Source organism: Oryza glaberrima, chromosome 9 (assembly GCF_000147395.1).
Source record: "Oryza glaberrima chromosome 9, OglaRS2, whole genome shotgun sequence".
NCBI lineage: Eukaryota > Viridiplantae > Streptophyta > Magnoliopsida > Poales > Poaceae > Oryza > Oryza glaberrima.
Genome location: NC_068334.1, coordinates 8,173,287 through 8,192,194, shown reverse-complemented (window position 1 = coordinate 8,192,194; position 18,908 = coordinate 8,173,287). Strand labels below are relative to the sequence as shown.

At 38.7% G+C, this 18,908-nt stretch overlaps 1 protein-coding gene across 1 annotated transcript; it reads right to left on the bottom strand.

Moving 5' to 3' along the window:
- Window positions 1–983: 983 nt before the first annotated feature.
- Window positions 984–6,009, bottom strand: LOC127785137 (nucleobase-ascorbate transporter 2-like). The gene is made up of 14 exons (XM_052312557.1): window positions 5,766–6,009; window positions 5,321–5,670; window positions 5,124–5,221; window positions 4,794–4,970; window positions 4,575–4,675; window positions 4,093–4,168; window positions 3,056–3,300; window positions 2,872–2,968; window positions 2,709–2,795; window positions 2,462–2,520; window positions 2,285–2,376; window positions 2,133–2,210; window positions 1,880–2,040; window positions 984–1,506 (listed from the first exon to the last, which is right to left on the bottom strand). The coding sequence occupies exons 2-14, from the start codon at window positions 5,412–5,414 to the stop codon at window positions 1,294–1,296; spliced, it is 1,578 nt and encodes a 525-aa protein (XP_052168517.1). The 5' UTR covers window positions 5,415–5,670; window positions 5,766–6,009; the 3' UTR covers window positions 984–1,293.
- Window positions 6,010–18,908: the final 12,899 nt, after the last annotated feature.

Sequence of the window (18,908 nt, the reverse complement as noted above, 5' to 3'; positions counted from 1 at the left end):
TGAAGATTAGGGTTTCGTCCTGGTTGCTAGCCATCGCTTGTGGTGTTGGGTGTTAGTCCGTTGGTTCCGCTGCTGCTGCTGTTGTTGGTGTTTTCCTCGTCCACGTCGTCGGTTGCATTCTCGGGCTGTTCTGAGCTGCAAACCTAAGTTAAGGTAAATAAGTCCTCTATTTATTTTAAGGATTGCAATGATTCATATTTGTCACCGTGGGTACCAGCGCTATGTCCTGGGACTGGTACTGAGATCGCAGTTTCGTAGGAAGCGGTTCGCGCCGTTTTTCCTATGACACGCTCCTATCAGGTGCCGTTGTACGACGGTGCCAGATCGGGGTGTGACATGCACGCCGTCGTCAACGCTCGGTATCGCGAGTCCTTCCTACTATGCAGCCGAACTTCCAAAACCCTCGGTACGCATTCACTATGTTTCACATATTCGATTTGTTTATATGTGTAGATCGTATGATGCGATTATGCTAATTTACATCTGCAATGTCATAATTTATTTATGGAATAAATTAAATCAATATGCATATGCTTATATATTCAACACTAGCTTTCAGCCAAGGGCTATCAATGAAAGGGCTGGGAGCCTGGGAGTGAGCAAAAATCAGAGGCATATGAGAGATTGGCTACATGATTTATCAGATCTACTTCCACACATTTTTTACCTTGACAATTGCCATGTTACAAACAAAGTTTTTACTGTGCGTAGATGAGCACAACAATGTTTTAACTTTTTTCCGTGCTACATCTTGGTCCATTACATTTGTGATTTGTGGCTCAGAACACATTTTTGCTTCAATGAGTTGCTATTTCTGTGATGACCGACATGAAAATTTTTTGTCAAACTTTGGTGCAAATTGGTCGCCTGACTTAAGATCACTCATCGCCACCAATAACCATAGGGATGTGCTCATGTACATCTGAATTTCAACAAAAGAAAAATAAAGAGTTGTATATGGCTAGTTGCAGATGGATGTAATGGATAAAAAAATTATAACTAACAGTTCTTATTCAAACTAATATGACCAGTTGTTCACAAGATATTAATTAATTGCTTACAGCAAAATCAAACATCCTCGGTGTTGAAGCTGATGAAAAGAAAAACGAATCGTTTCTATGTACAAGTGGACAGCTAGAAGAGAGTTCCTCCTTGCCTGCTGGTAAAATTGCTCATTTTGTCAGCTCAACTTTCTGTTCTACCCTATCAAAAGCAGACTACATTTCACTGCTTGGTGCATCTGGAACTTTGTCTTTGCATTCTCTGAATTTCGGCAGCTCTGCTCTGCTCTGCTCAAGATGGTGGGAAGAACCTATTGAGGTTGAATGGCAGGGTGTAGAACTCTTCATTCCTGCTGTCGCCTCGGAACGTCCTGAATCGCGCCCACCATGGCATTCCCCGGTCCCTTGCCGCCTCTCTGACATCGAGTGTGTTGTCAAGGAGAACCGCCACGATGAGGGCGACAGTCGGTGGAGACGAGAAGACGCTGTTGATGTAGTCATTGAACTGCACACAAGAGCGCACAATTCAAATTCTGGTTTCCAGTGTAAACATGTACAATGAACAGACTTGCAGGAAAATGTCAAATATTCTAAGAACATTGGAGAACCAATGTCAGAAAATGAATAGCATATAAATCATGAAACCAATATCAATACTTTTCTATTTTGGACTTGAAATTAATCATGATAATGTTCTTGACTTCTTGTCTAAGTTTTATTTTTATTGCAACAAATAAGGAATAACATTAGGCAATATCACATTTTTTTTTGCAGTCAATTAGCATTGTGTTACCGCAATGTACTAGATATAGATTCATTTTCGTACGCTGTTCATTCCAAATGGAAATTGAAATGTTAGAGAGTATATAAGTACGAACCCATCCAGCCTTAGTGTGCGCTGGTCCTTGTTGTGCGCTCGTGGTATACCGAGAAAAGTACTCTGGTATTGATAAGCCAAGAAAGAGGGAGACACCAACAATGAAGAGGTTGCGCATTGAGTTCATGTTGGTGAATTGCAAAAAGGATAGTCCCACAGCAGCTGAAGACACAATAAAATGAGTGTACTGTCCATTAAATACATTTAAAAAGCGAAAAAAAAATCATTTTGTCATGTATGTTTGGGCTGCTTACCGACAATGCCAAACATTACGCAGTATATAGCCGCAAATATTGGGAATGGAATGGAGGCAAATAGTGCACCGAATTTTCCTACAACCATGACAGATTCAGAACTCCCAAAAAAACAGCAAAAATGTGTGTTGAATGCTAGGGAGAAATGCTACCTAGCATGGAGAAGAAGATCATGAATCCTGCAGAAATCTGTATCACTCTCCTGCTACCAACCCTTGTTGATCCAAGAAGACCAACATTCTCACTGAATAACACCCAAAAGATTAGGGGTGCTTTTACAGAGCAAACATAGGGTGAAAACTCAGTATTAGTACAGCAGATGCACTCACACAGAAACAGTAGATCCAGTACCAGTGCCAAATAGACCATCTAGTAAGGTACCGATTCCCTGAAAAATTGACATATTCGAGCAGAAAAGTTAAAAGGGAGTTTATCACTAGCAGAATTATCCATCCAAAAATTTACATTTCTTTACCAGAAACAAAATTTGGTTCTTAAATGTTTATGAACATGTAACTAATTTAGTGGGTATTCCAAGTTAAGATTCATGAATCAACCTATGAGAAGACCACTAACCTGCCATCCAATGCCTCTACTCAGCACATATGCAGGTGGTGGTGTTGCGCTTGCCAACCGGGCAGCAGCCATGAAAGCTCCAGTTGTCTGCAGTATTGAAATGTTCTCAGAACACTGAAAAATGCTCTGATAAACCATGTATTTGCTAAGTATTTCAAGGTACCTCAATTAACGACACCACGACGGCAGCCATCATACCAAACGCATGATTTGCACTGAATGTTGGTGCACCCCATTGCAACGGGAACGGAATGCTTATCCTTCGAGACAGTGAAAACATTGAACATGTGAGTTTGTTGTAAAATGTGGATGTAAAAATTAATCAGCTAATGTGGCAGACTCCAAACCATAGAGCAGAAGAGATGAGGTTGGCACGGTCTGTTCGGCAGCTGAACTGGGTGAGCAGGGCTGTGTGCTTGTAGGCGCCACTTGCTGTGAGGATGTGGGCATATACCCACACAAGAGCAACGCATATAAGCAGCGAAAACCTCTCCAAAACTGGAACATGCCGGACATTTACATGCTTCAGATATTGGGAGAGCGCGACAAACAGGATGAGCATTGGAAGGCCGATCTCCACACATCTCCCAACCTGATATAATGTGTAACAACCAAATTAAGTATGGGTTAACAATTATTGTAATATAAATAGCTTTAAAAAGGTGATAACAGAGATGATTCATGCAAAGAATTGATTTGTTCCAGGAGTCAAATTTGCCAAGTTGGAAGTAAATATTTAAGTGAACATGTTTCATAGGATTAATTAATGATCGAAGCAGCTTAGCATAGGCAACAATCAACCCCTTTTTTCATGGTGAATGTTTACGACTAAGTTGGGTAATTTTCATGAATTCTAGGAGTATGATGCAAATAAACCAATAATAATAGTGGATCCTAACTTCTATGCTTCAAATAAACTAAATAATAATAATAATAATGCTAATATTTAACTTATCAGATAAATTATATGGTACTCCCTCCGTTTTATATTATAAATAGTTTGACTTTTTTTAGTCAAATTTTTTTAAGTTTGACCAAGTTAGAGATAAATATACTAATATTTTCAATATAAAACAAACATATTAACAAAATATATTTAATATTAAATTTAATGAAACTACTTTGGTGTGGTAGATGTTAATAATTTTTTCTTTAAACTTGGTCAAACCTAAAGAACTTTAACTAAGGAAAAAGTCAATCAACTTATAATATGAAACAGAGAAAATACAAAATAAGCAAGCAAATGCTTCAAAAAGGTTATGTTGAGATAATATTCTTTTTTTCTGGATTATGTGGGCATACTTTAGAATTGCAAGAACCTAACATTGAATTGACTGGTACTGTCATACAGAGTGGAAGTAACGGTAGCTATTAGAGCTTTTACCACAGGGAATCCTCTCTCGAATAGGCCAAGCCCCACAAGCGCGACCACCGGAACCATCCCAAGTGGGCTAAAGAACCTGCAACATGCACATCATGGTATCAAACTACTGTCATCTTATTCTTATCGTCGACATGAAGGTAGCAAACATATCCCATCACTTTTGAGTATCTTGGTCTCCCTTTGATTAGTATACTAGCATATTTTCACTTTCTCTAAAGTCATGATGCCCACTACTCAAACTGAGAACAACATAAAGTGGCCGGCTAGTCATACTAGTATGAAGATTAAAATATTTATCATCTGAACTGCAATATCTACACACATCAATGTCATATTGGTCCAGCAAAGTTTGTCAAATAAATGCCCTCAGTATAAATGTTTGCACAGATTTGGACATATAATGGCAGAAGAATATTTTTTAGGGGAGAAACGGATAAAGGCATCGTACGTCCTACTCAAGCATATTGCGGGAGCTGCGGTACCTGGAGCAAATTGCCCACAATTGGCTATAGCCAAGAATTATCTGAATGCTCGAGGAGACTATCAGGGAGCCTTGTATTGCTCTCATTGTCTGCACAAATCTCTGCAAATGAACCAAAACAGATACTTTAGGTAAATACAACGAAAATTTTCCAGTACCAAAATGGCCATAATTAACAATAGCCTATTTGAAATAAGCTTGAAGATCATTGCATACTTACAGTATGGCCATCAGCAATTTGCGCAAGCGATGGGTCACGGATAATGGAGAGGATTGGAACAACAAATGCATATGAGCCCCCAATGATGGTAGGAAGTCGAGTGCCGAATAATGTCTGGAGCAGTGTTTTTATCCCAGTAACAAATAGCAGTGTTTGAACAACTCTTGCCTTGTCATGCTTTTATTGGAAGCAAATGAAACAAAAAATTTTAGTAAGAATAGTCATATGTTGGTCCTGCAATATTAATGTGCTGTAGCATTTGACAACTGATACAGAAGCTGGAATTCTACTGCACATAAAAAACGGGTTAATAAATGAAGCAATTCTCACATCATTTCCACCCATAAGAGGAACCAGCATTGTTGGGATCATCACAGCAGTGCCCAGGGAAAGAATGTAATGCTGAAAGCCCAAAGCAATTGCTTCACCTGCAACAACCAGAACCACTCAGGGTTAGTAACATATACTATGCTACAATACAAATCAACCAATCATAGAACACTTCAGTGCAGTGTAACACTACATACCCCAGGATGGATTGGAGTCTATGCAGTACTCAAATCCCTGAAGCTGGTCCATGGGTGGATGATGGACCATGTCCTCAGGCTTCACCTCAGCCATTTCACAGCCAAACACTTTATACTTCTTTTCTTCAAGATGATCAAAATTATTGCAAAGATCAAGAACAAGAAAGGGAAAATATACAGCCTTCCCTTCCCTTGGTTGATTTATCAGGGAAAGGAAACAGTAGCACACAGCTCAAGAATTCCTCCGAGTAATTGCCAAAGATTGGAAACTCTATGACCCAGAATAGTAATGGACACCAAGAAATGCTCTAAAGCACCCCCAGTGACAAGAACCAGAAGCCCTCTACAATCTGCAAAAGAGAAAAGTAATGTTATGACTTATGAGCTCCCAAATGCAAGGGTAATTAGTACATAGCAACAACAAACAATTTAGATAGTCAAGAACCTGGCCAAAGATCCCAGCTTTATGCTCCCAGCACAATCTTGACACACACCCAGAGCAATGTCCTCCAAAAGATGACAAGAACCAATCAAGAACTAGTTTTTTTCAGCAAAAGAAAACCGCCCAAAACCAAAGGAAGGAGAGAGAGAGGGCAACCCCAAGAACAGTAGCCGCAATGGAGACCAGCAGAATTCGGCTAGGAAGAAGAGGGCACAGAGAGAGAGAGAGAGAGAGAAGCTATAAAGATAAAACGAACAAAGGAAAGAGGCCCTACCGCCCTAGTTGATGATGCTTCAAAGAAGAAGAAGAAAAAGAGGAAAAGATCAAAAGAGAGCAGCCATGAGTGACATCAAAAGGCGCATTGCGAGTGCGAGAGATGAGTGGGCAACTGTACTATACAAAGGCCTCTCTCTCTCTCTCTCTCTCTCTCTCTCTCTCTCTGCAGAGGTTGTTTCTCTCTCTAGATTTTGGCAGAGATTGTTTCTCACTCTAGTTCTGTCAGAGATTTGTGGTTAACAAATCGTCTAATCCCATTCTCTGACAGAATGTGTCACTGACACGTGGTCACCATGCAAGATTTGGGCTTAATTATTTACTTCTTTCTCTGGATGGGGAATCAAAAAATATTATTAGGAAACGTTGTTACAGCAGAAGGAAAGGGATCTGAATCTGATGAGAATTCAGAAACGGATGTGAGGGCAGAATTGGGCCGTTGGAAATGTTCATCCTCTGACGAAAATGCCCTCCTTGGTCAGAAGAAAACAAGGAGATGGAGACTTGATGAGATGAGGGGGGGCCGCCTCGGAATGCGTGCGCGGTAAATGCTGGTGGGTGGAAAAACTCTGGAAGGAATGTTGGATTGTCGCCCTGCGTTTATATTTTCAGCATCTGGCATTTATCTCCCGAGAATCTTCGCCAGTTCGATTTTCATTTTCTTCTAAAGACCGTTTCATTCACCCTTATTAATGTGTACATAGTGACAAATACGTTACTACCTCTGTTCCATAACAATTGTATTTCTAGAATTTGAATTCGCCTCAAAATAATTGTCACAATAGAGTAATAATGGTCTCATTAATCACTAATCGTTCAAATTTCTCTCTATTTTACTCTCAACTACCCTTCTACTCCTACCTATACAATATTTAATAAGGGACATCATAGTCTTCCTTCTCAAACCTTAATATATGTTAAACAACTTAGAATTAAAATTTATATGGGAGGTAGTACCTATTACTAAAGTGTAGAATTTAAACCCAGATGGGATAGTTCCGTTATAAAGCGTAGAATTGAAATCCGGATGGGCTATTTCCAATTCACGGTTTTAGATTTTGATTATATTTTATTAGCTTCCGTTAATGTCATGCTTGTCAAATATTTTTTAAAGGTTCTGAAATTTTGACCTTGGTTTTTAAAAAATAACTACATATATATGTTTTTTTATGTTTCTAAATATCATAAAAATAGAGCTAGGGAACTAGAGTGACCAGCAAACCACGTAAAATCAGTCCTAAAATCAAAGTCTTCTTCTCGAAAAAATTTCAAAGTGTCCTAAAATAGAAATGTCAAATTGGTTGGCTTCGGCTAATAGTATGAAGGAAAATAAACGAGACAATGAAAAATAATTTTAGAGTCAAGTTATTATATTTATACACTTAGCAGTTTAAATGTTAAATCTGGAAAAGAAAACAATGAAAAAACACATTATGATTGGGACGCGACTACGCGTCGGTCGTCCGACGGGAGCGAGGGAAATTAGGCGATGACGTCAGCGCCCGATTTACGTGCAAAACTACTTTAAGTTGTTAAGATAATTTTATTAATAAAGAAGAGAACAAATTACAACAGATTGATCCAGCTTATGATTACATCGTGATATCTCGCATTAATCCTAAACAACAAAAGAAAGAGGTCACCCTTTAAGAGTTGCCTCCAAGAAGACAAAGAAGGAATTTTTTGATTAAAAATGAAACCATTCCTTTACTTCCAGATATTCCAAGGACCATAAAGAAACTTCTCCATGAACAGTTCCCCTGATAATCCAACTTAGCCCTTATAAACATTCCTTCGAAAGAAAGGGTTGTATCCCAGGCAATGCCCAAAAGGTTCCAACAATTCTGAGCAAAGGGGCATAGAAAGAACAGATGCATTAAGTCTTTTACAGCTGTCGATTGACAAAGAACACAAGAAAGGCCATAATTTGGAGGAGCACAATTCTTATGATCAAGCATAATTTTGGTGTTCAATCTATTCATCAAGAGTAGCCATCCAAACACCTTCATTTTAGAAACTGCTTTATACTTCCAAAGCCATAGGTAATGAACTGTTGGCTTAACAGCTCTGAAGTTTAGAGCATAAAATTTGTGTGAGGAATACTTCATATTCCCCCAAATGTAAGACCAAACATCATTTTTATTGACCAGCTCAACATCCACAAGGAAAGAAGTAAGTTCTTGAAACTCCTGGAAGGCCTAGATAGATAGTGGCAATGTGAAATTGCCTTCTGCCTCGATGGATAGGAAATCGGAGACTGATACATTATGGTCCTGAGCAAAAGAGCATAGCCTTGGCATAGAGTAAAAAAGAGGAGATTGATCATTCCATACATCATACCAAAACGAACCGGTATTTCCACTTTTCAGATGACACCTTGCAAGACCTCTGAAGACATCCATCAATTTGCAAATATCTCTCCACCAGAAAGAGCCTTTAAAATTTGATAAATGAGGGATAGTATTACCATAATAGGAAGTCCAAACAAGATTGACCCAGGGCAAATTCTTCTTATTGTAAAACTTATCCAAAAACTTGATAAGCAAAGCTTGGTTTTGGATAGAAAGGTTTAGAACTCCAAGGCCCCCTTTGCACTTAGGCTTACAAACCTTATTCCAGGCTGCCAATGATAGCCTCTCCAAAGACAATGCCTCCTTGCTCTGTCAATACTGTCAATCATTGTCTTTGGCAACATTATAGTACACATGTAGTAGATGGGCAGTGAAGAAAAAACTGAATTAACCAGTGTAAGCCTATCACCATAAGACAAGAAAGAAGCATTTGCAGTAAGCCGTCTCAATTCTATCCACCAAAGGTGCAAAATCAATTACCTCTGGCTTAGTGGTACCAAGAGGTAAACCCAAATAAGTAAAAGGCAAATACCCCAATTTACATCCAAAAACTGCAGCTAAGTTCTGAGCTTTCCCCTCATCAACATTTATTGGAATGAGACAAGATTTATTGAAATTGAACTTCAGATCAGTCCCCAGCTGAAAAGTTTGTAATAAAGCCTTCAGAATAAAAAGTTCTCTATCACTAGCTTTCAAATAGAGGAGAGTGTCATCAGCATATTGGACAATGGGGAAATTTGGATCAATATCTGAAGGAAGAAGCTTTGAAAGGAGCCCCATACTATAAGCTCTGTTAACAATAGCCTGAATAAGCTCAGCTCCTAGTACAAAGAGTAAAGGTGAAAGTGGGTCACCTTGCCTCACCCCCCTCTTGCAATGAAAATTCTTTCCAGGAACCCAATTTATCAGAACTGAGGAGGAGGCAGAAGAAAAGATCTTCCTTATCCATCCAAGCCATGTAACACTGAAACTCATAGCTTCCATTCCTAGCAAAATGGCTTCATGTTCAATAGTATCAAAAGCCTTCTCAAAGTCCAATTTTAACAAAACTATTTCTCTTTTGGAATGATGGCACTGATGAAGAAATTCAAAATTCCAAGCTAGGCAATCTTGTATAGTTCTCCCTTTTATGAAGCCATATTGATTCTAACTAATTAATTCTAATATCACCTTTTGTAGTCTGTCAGCCAGAATTTTTGTCAGGATTTTAAGAGAAATTCTCAGGAGTGATATTTGCCTATAGTCATTTATTCCTTCACGAACAGGTTTCTTTGGAACCAAAATGATAAAAGAGTGATTTAGGGGATCCAAGTCCAAAGTGCCAGAGTAAAATTCAGCTGCAAGTTTGTAGTAATCTTGACAAATGATTGGCCAACACTTCTTCACAAACAGCCCATTAAAACCATCAGGCCCAGGAGCTCTATCTATGGGTAAATTCTTTACAATTTTATCCAATTCAGAAATACCAAAAGGCTGATCCAAACAACTGAGAGATTCATGAGCATGAAAAAGTTTCTGTAGCTGGAAAGGCATAAACTCAAACTGGGAACAACCCATTCTTGAAGAAAAAACACTCCAAGCAATGTGACCCTTCTCCTCATGTCCTGTACAAACTAAAGACTCGGTAGTCTATTAAAGATGAACCCATAGTTTCGAACACAACCTAGCAGTGTGTTCTTTTCTCCACTTTACTAACTTCTATTCCTTCATTTCCAGCACACACGCTTCCTGAATTTTTAAACCATGCATTTTATAAAAAAAATAGAAAAGTTACTTAAAAATCATATTAATTTATTTTCAAGTTTTTTCTACCTCCGTGAAAATGTAATTATTTCTAGCATAGTAATTATCCCAAAATAAATTTATTTCTCCATCTATCCCTCCTTTCAACCAACTCTATTTAATTTCTTCATCTACCTTTTCTTTTAAACTAATCACAATATTTATCTAATCATTTTCACCTACATTTTTAATACCCGTGTCTACCTTAAAAATATTTATACTATAACACAATCAAATAATAAATACTTAATTAATTATGTACCAATCTATCGTTTTGTTTTACGTACCATACGGGGGAAGAGTTCCAAAACCCTTAAAAGAATGCAGTACGTATAGATCAACTATCGGTACAGTTTTTTTTGGAAATACCGTACAGATTACTGTAGCAGTGTAGCTTATTATGCCGGATGTCCCATTCCAAATTCCAATCGGACGTGGAAGAAGGCTTCAAGTGCAATTAACTGTAGCTCAATATGCAGTAGCCAAGGATCCCATTCCACTGCAGACATACTCCCAAATTAACTTTTCTCGTGCAGTTTATAAAAAAGTACAGGTAAATAATTAAGTTTGTAACATCAAGAAGCTCAACTAAAAATCCATAAATTCTATCTATATTCACTGCATGCCACAAACATTTGTTATTGATCTTCCATGCCAATTTGTCCTAAATTAATAAGCATACTACAGTTTTGGGGGCTAATCTACATATACAAAAAGGACATAAAAAGGCAAAACTATCAAACGGTTTGTTACTTTACTTGCACACTATGGTCCTCTGATTAATTGATTACCTATATAAAGCTTGTTGATGTTTGTTATACACATATCTATGCACAAGAAAACTTTTGATCCATGGAACAATTAAAATTACAGAACAAACTGATCTTGTCACATTGGAGAATTCATGAAAAAGCAAATGAAGTAGATTCCTGGAAGTAAAGAGAGATAATAACAAAGTTGAAGAAAGTAGATTCCCGGTCTGAAATGATGCAAACAGCTCATAAAAGTTGCCCGGATCGATTTTAGGGTCAGAGATAAGGGCTGGATTGTTTCTGCCTACGTATATAGAAGAAAACTTTTGCTATCCAACTGCATTTGTCTTTGCTTTGATTTCTTCCTTTTCTCACTTTGCAGGCCGAAAGCTGAGCAGATATTTTAACGGAAGCCCAGTTGTGTGCAAAATGAAAAATAACACGAGCTCCATCTAGCAAACTTAATATTAGTTTGTTTGGATGGATATCGCGTGGATGGGAGATGGCAATCGAAGTTTTGAATGTGTTTGGTTTGTGAATGAAAGTGAATGCGATAGACGGGCAAAGGAATATCACACATAAAGATGTGGATGGGTCCACAAATTTGTTGGGAGGAGACCGTTCATAGTCCCCCCTACACCCACAAGATCCATGGATACCCCCGAAGCACTCCCTTCGATTTTTTCACCATTAATAATAAACTAAAGGTCCCTAAATGGCTGGAGATTGAAGAAACTGTGTAACTGAGCCCCCTAAATTTTTTTCATGGATCCGTCTTCATCATTAGTAACTGATCAGTGATAATTGTTTTTAATTTTTATTTACTAATTACCATATCAAGATTAGAGTTGACAAGGGATAATTTATCTACTTTGTTGATAATTAGTTACAATTAGATTAAAGATAATTAATGTGTTTTATTATTGCATAGGGCCTGTTTAGATCAATTTGCCGCGGCAAATTATTTTGCAAAAGTTTTGGTGGCAAAAAAAATTTGGCATGCAATTTTACAGGTTGTTGTTTAGATGCATGGTAAAATTTTTTGCCATTAATTGTTGCTGCCTCTCTCATACACGGGGCCCGATGCTTTTTTGGCCAAATTTGCTGCTATGGACTCCCAAATGACAAATGCCAACTTACCTACTTACTTTTTTGCTACTAGTGTTTAGATACATTTGACAAAAAGTGCTCTAAAACAATAAAACTTTTGCTATTTTGAAGAAACTATACATAGCCTTAATGTCTTATTATTCTCGTTACATTCATTCAACCACAAACAAAAATAGCTCATCCGTGAGGACTGAGCCAAACACCCAGTATGGATAATGGATAGGGAGAACTAATGGGTGGGTGATCGTCCACAAGGATCAGGCACCCCCGTCCCTCTCCTAACGTGCACGCTCCTCCCCCTTCTCCTCTTCTTACTACACCATAATTTTTTTAAAGAAAAACAAGTTAAAAAATAAAAAAAAATCTAATACTCACAAAAATATATTCATGTGCATAGACTTTACTATATATATATACACACACATACACGTAGTACACTTCATACGTATAAACTTTACGTATAGAAATATTCTATATAAAAAATATTTAAATCCAAATTTAAATTTAAATAGTGTATATAAACTTTCGGACTATAAATTTTAGGTGTGTAAAGTTTAGATGAATAAATTTTAGGTATATAAATTTACCCCGAAAAGAAAAAACTATATGGTGCCAAACAAAAAGTGGTGAAAAAAAAGAGCCTCGAGGCGATCGATCACTAGTTAGCGATCCCGAATATAGATCGTCCCATCCCTAAAATCATCAATGGACATATCCTATATGATCTTGCCCTCAAATAAAAAGGACCCATAATGCATAAACTGGAATTTTCAGACAAATAACTCAAGTGGATGTAGTTATATAAGCTCAAATTTGAGCATAAGTAAGATCGAATTTCCATATATACGCGTTAAAGTTTTACCAACATACTGCAGTGAAGTTTCACCACGGTGAAACATATTTGATTTTGTACATTTCCGTGATACTATCTCCATCATTTCACTGCTGTATTTTGTACTGTCAGACAGCGATCCAGGTTAATTTCTGCAGTGATTAGCCTATTATAAAGCATTCTTATATATATGAAGCTAAATTAAATGGAGCAATCCGTAAATCCATTTCAAGATAACGAACACAGATGGTGTAGCCGAATAACATGAAATTAATCACTCCTAGTAATAAGATAAGCAAGTGATATCTCGAGTGCTTTACTCAGCCTATCAACATTAAAATCTTCTTTTTCGTCCCAAAAAAAACATAAAAAATCTTCATCAACAACTCTTTGATATCTTTTATCACTGGTCACCCATAGCTATTCACCGAGAGATCTTAGTCAGTCTAAGTCATTGATCTAATCAACTTCCACACATCAAAGCTAATTTGTTCATGATCAAGTCACTACTAGAAAAACATTTTTCATGGCGTTATCCTATTTTTTCGCTGTCGGTTATATAAGAAATCCGCTTGCAAGATTCTAATGAGGGATAGTGGGTTTAGAACCGCTAGTGAAAATCCGTTTTCACTGGTGGTAGGTTAAGAAGTCCGCTTGCAAAAATATCCCAATTTTTGCTGACGGACCTCTTATCCTACCGCCAGCGAAAATCCTGGTGGGGGACCGCGCCGCTTTGGCCCTTTAAAAAATCGCGGCATTAAAAGTCGCTCCACCTACCCATCCTTATCTCCTCCTCCCTTCACTCCACCTACCTTATCTCCTCCTTCCACTCCCTCTCTCCCTTGAACTATCTCTCCCTCCATCCACAGGCGTGAGCGGCGAGCTCGGGCGCGGCCGGCGGCATGCTTCGGCGCGGGCGGAGGAGAGGGCTGGCGCGGGCGGTGGCGAGCTAGGTCGCGGGCGGCGGAGCTCGGGCGCGGCGGTTGGCGGTGCTCGGGTGCGGGCGGGGATGCCGGATCTTGTGCCGCCGGGCCGCGGGGAGGCCGGATCCGCCGCCGCCGCGCCGCTAGGAGGCTGGATCCGCCGCGGGGACAAGGCCGCCGCCACGCGGGGGACAAGGCTGCCGCCGGTGGAGCTACTCCTCCCAGGTCTACCGCCTCATCACCTCCCAAGGTCAGCACCCATCCATTCTTGCGCTTCGATTCACCATTTTTATTGACGCGGTAATCTGAAATCCGTGTGTGGTGGTGGTGGTGGATGAGCAGAGGTGACGAAGGCGCTGTGGGCGAGGTAGAACGAGAAGATGCGGCAGTGCGAGCCTAGGAAGTAGCACGACCAGCTCCGGCTAGGCAACCCGCTCGCCGATGTAGCCAAGGAGGAGATGCAGCGGCGGTGGCGAGGGGACTTCAAATTTTTTGTTATTTTGTTGATTTTTGTGATGCTATTGCGTTGATTTTTGTGATGCTTGAATGCTTGAGTGAATGAAAATTCTTTAATGTAAATTTCTATGGAATTTTGAATGCTTGGGTAAATTTCTGTGAAATTTTCGAATGGTGGAGCGTTGACGGAGGCGGACGGAGTGGTGTTGCTCCGTCCGTCGTTTTATTTTTAAACTTGGCCAGCATTAACACTGGCGGCTGGTTCCTGTAACCCGCTAGCGATAATTCATTTTCGCTGGCGGCCGTCTTAAGGCAACCGCCAGCGAAAATGGATTTTTGCTGGCGCTGGCTTAAGACGACCGCCAGCGAAAATGAATTATCGCTGGCGGTCGATAACCGCTAGCGAAGATATACATTTTCACTGGCCTTTGCTTTGTGGCGGCTGCGATTTCCGCCAGCAAAAACCCAAAATGGCCGCCACGAAAGATGGTTTTCGTAGTAGCGAGTCAAGGAAATCGTCGATTGTCAAAGTGCACATTGGTCCTGAGTACTTCTTCTTAACCGAGATGGCATGAACCCGTTAGAACGAACTGGTGTTCTTTCAAAGATCCAATATCATTGGTCCGGAGCCCATCCCATCTTCTACTCAGTACCCTCTTCTTTCCCGAGGCCTCCCAAGCCAATATTGCTGGTATGCATGTAATACTATGTAAAAAAAAAAAAAAGCAATGTTCTTGCTGATGTGCTTCAGTTCAACCTATACGGAACACTGATATAGAACTAGGAGTCTAGGAATATGACTTGTTTCCTATCTGGCATGTTTATGTTACAAAAATTCTGGATGTTTAAGAATGAGAAAACAAAAAATGGAAGGGAAAGAAAGGAATACGTATGGATGAGAAAGGGCTGCAGCTGGCAATATGGGTAAGGATATATGGAGGGCGGTAGAAGAGAGGTGGTGCTTGAATCTCGTGAGGCTAAAGATAAAGATTAAGTGTTTCACGCAAAACGAGATGGTAATAACGTGTGATTAATTGAGTTTTGATTATTACAAACTTAAAAAATGAATTAATCTGATATTTTAGAGCAACTTTCATATAGAAAGTTTTCGCACAAAATACACTATTTAGCAGTTTGAAAAGCGTGCTACGAGTATCCAAAATTTCATCCAACTCTGGTTGGAGAAATGAAAGCAGCCAGAGTTGAGAAATTAGGAACCAATATATAGAACTTTGGCATGTTTGGGAAACAGGGGATGGGCTATGCTTAGGGGTAGGGCTAAAATCAGGCAGGTACGATTGGATCATGGCATTCCCATATATTATAACCTATATTTTCCTTTTAAGTGCTGAACTAGATATAGGTAATACCGTATGACATATCACTTATCATGTATCCTATCTCATACTATTTTATTCGAATGGGATTTGGCAAAGAATAATTATTTATATCTCTAATTCATAGAGGTTAAATATAGGGAAGCAATTAAGGTGTTAAAAGAGATACATCAAGGAAAAATTATACAATATTATATTAGAGCTCGTAAAATAGGGATTAACCAATCTTTTATTATGTTTATAGATGGATTTGTAATACATTTTCATTTATGTTTAATAATATGGGACATACGGATGGACACAACTCTTCTCGTATCGGGTTCACGTTCCAAATCAAACGATACCAGGCATTATATTTTCCCTCCTATATTCTTCCCATGGACATCGGGTTGGGGGTACGGTCGGAAAATACATGTTCCAGTCTCACCCCTACTTAGGAGTGGGAAAGGGTCCAACATTTTAGCTTACATAATTTAAGGAGTAGGTATATAATGGGGACGACAAAATTTTTATTTATTTTTAACTAAAAATATATAAGAGTTAGGTAAGATCTTAAAAAGACTCATAAGTCTTGACACATTACCATCCTAGCCATGCTTAGGGCACCCATAATGTGTTAAGAAGTGGGTGGTAAGTAGTCCTACTATCTGGTTCACCATTTATAAGCCAGGTAGTAAAGTGGGTATTAGTATCATTGGGTAGTAGCACCATTACCACGCAACAAACATTAAGCAAATAGAAAACACTCTCTCCTCTCTTCTCTCATTCACTTTCTCTTATTTACGTATCCATTTCTTTTAAACATTGGATCCAGTTTACCACCTAATACCTACACAGTGTGAACTAAAATAACTACTATCTAGTTTTATGGGTCACATTTTACTACCCACTTGGTAAAGAAAAGATATATTAAGGATGCTCGTTGATTCGACTTCAGTACTACGTTCATCCCTAAATATTCGATATAGAAAAAAGAGGGAATACAAGTTAGGTAAAAAAATATTAAATCAACTTATTAGCTGTAAAAATTGTCACGACTTGACATCTTTGTCAGGCTTTGGATTATGTTTAGCCCCATTTTGACGATATTATTGAAGCCTAATAATATCTGCACGGCGCGAAACATGTAGGCATATTTGGAGCAAGAAAATTACTTTAAAAGTATTATGACCCCTTTGGAAAATAATCCTATGGAGCCTTTTTACACATTCCTTAAAATTCCTATGGGATGGTATGAACGCTAAAATATGGGATGATTATTTGGATTTGGTTAAGGAAAGAACACAATCAGCCAATAAGAACTTGTCCAAAAGAGACTGACTTTAGGAAAGAATTTCATAAAAAATATGACAGATGACTTAATTCTATCTATTAATTAGATAAGATTTAGGAATTTCCTTTTATCTTTAGGAAGATTTTTCGTCAATAGGTAGGCTCTTCTCGAGAAATTGTGGAGGAAAATGAACATGAGGTCTTGCCTCCTTTTTTTTTTCCGTGTCTCGAATTCATGCATTTTTCCTATCTGCTGTGCCAATCAAGCGAAAATTTTGAAACTTTCTCTGTGTTTTGAAATCTCATAGGAATTTAATGAGCACAACATTCTATTCCGTTGTTTTACTTATTCAACATTCAACAAGTTGATATCTATGCAACTTAGCTTCACTATCACGATGTAACAGATAGTTTACCACGCTTGCTAGAGTTAATTTGTGGGATCTATACAGTATGCAAGACAGCGCAATAATCAGATGTCAGCTGATTATAGTAATATATAATGGGAGAAAAGAAAAAAAATCTTTCGAGTGAGATATAGCAAAATCTATATATAATTATCTACAGAATTTTGTTAATTGGGCCTCTGCCCACACTAGCAGACCATCGATCCGATCTCTAACCACGTAGTGGCCCAGGATGCTGGTTGGTTTGGGCCTTTGTCTTTGTTGTTATGCGCTGGTGGTCCTGTCGCTGCCGTGATGTTCTACTGGGCTCTCTGCTGCAGACAACTGCTGCCTGTAACACATGGGTCAAGGAAATTCTTTTATTTTATATTTACTTTTTTAAATATTCAGTACATTTTCGTTTTCAAGTTTTGAGGTTTATTTTCCACCCTCCTACACATGACGTATTCTATGACGTGGCAAACAGCCATCAGCCCACACGCGATAATTTTACAGGCGACATCCTTGCTACCTTGCTTGAGGGCATTTTTTCTCAGGCTAAGGGATTGCCTTATTTTGCGCTCGATAAACTCATCATAATTTATCAAATCCAATGCATAGGAAAATGAAGAGATCAAGCTCAATGAAGTCGTCCCAGCTCTTTTCATGACATGGATGATTTGGCATTCGATAAACTTATCCTAGTTTATTAGATCGAACACATGGGAACATGAAAAATGTCATGCTCAATGAAGTTGTCCCAACTTGTCAAATGAAACATATGCGCAAACATGGCTAGGAGGTACATGGTAAAAAAAGCTTTGTTCATGATCAAGTCAGGGACATCATCGATCATCAAAGTGTACATTGGTTCAGAATTCTTCTTTTTTGATGAGAAAGATTGGACGAGGCCTCCCCCATTTCCATTATAGCCATACAGGTTTCCACAAAGTTTGCAGACAGGAAGAAACATTTAAGACCAAAAAACACATGGAACACGCAGGCTCAAATCATCTAAACAAAAGCTACCATTATCTCCTCTAGTTACCATCCCACTTACCATCTGCTTTAGAAGCCTGACTCCCCACAAACATCCCTTAACAATTAGCTATGTAAAGCAGCCCACATTGTGATCCAATTACAAACCTTGAGAATCATGTCTATGGTATAATCAGACAAGGTGTTCTTGAAGCAATCAGCATTTCTTGCTTTCTAGATAGTCCATAGTCCTGAGTATTTCATAACTGGGATGAAATGAATCCCTTAGAACGGCTTCGCACTATTTCAGAGATCCATCCATGGTTTAGAGCCCATGTATGTTTCAACTTAGTACCCACTTCTTTTCCGATGTCTCCTAAGCCAACATATATTACTGATATGTATGTATTATGTTAAAAAAAACAATGTTCAAGAAACACTGATATGAACCTAGGAGTCTAGGAATATAAATAGTTTGCTGTCTGGCATGTTTATGTTATAAAAAATTCTTGATTGTTTAAGAATGAGAAAACAAAAACGAGAGGGAAAGAAAGGAAGGCGTATGGATGAGAGAGGCTGCAGGTGTCATATATGGGCGAGGATATATATATGGAGGGTAGGAGGAGTAGCTGTAAAAAATTTTAGGACTTCGCATCTGACTCAGGCATTGAATAATGTTTGGCCCCCTTTTGAC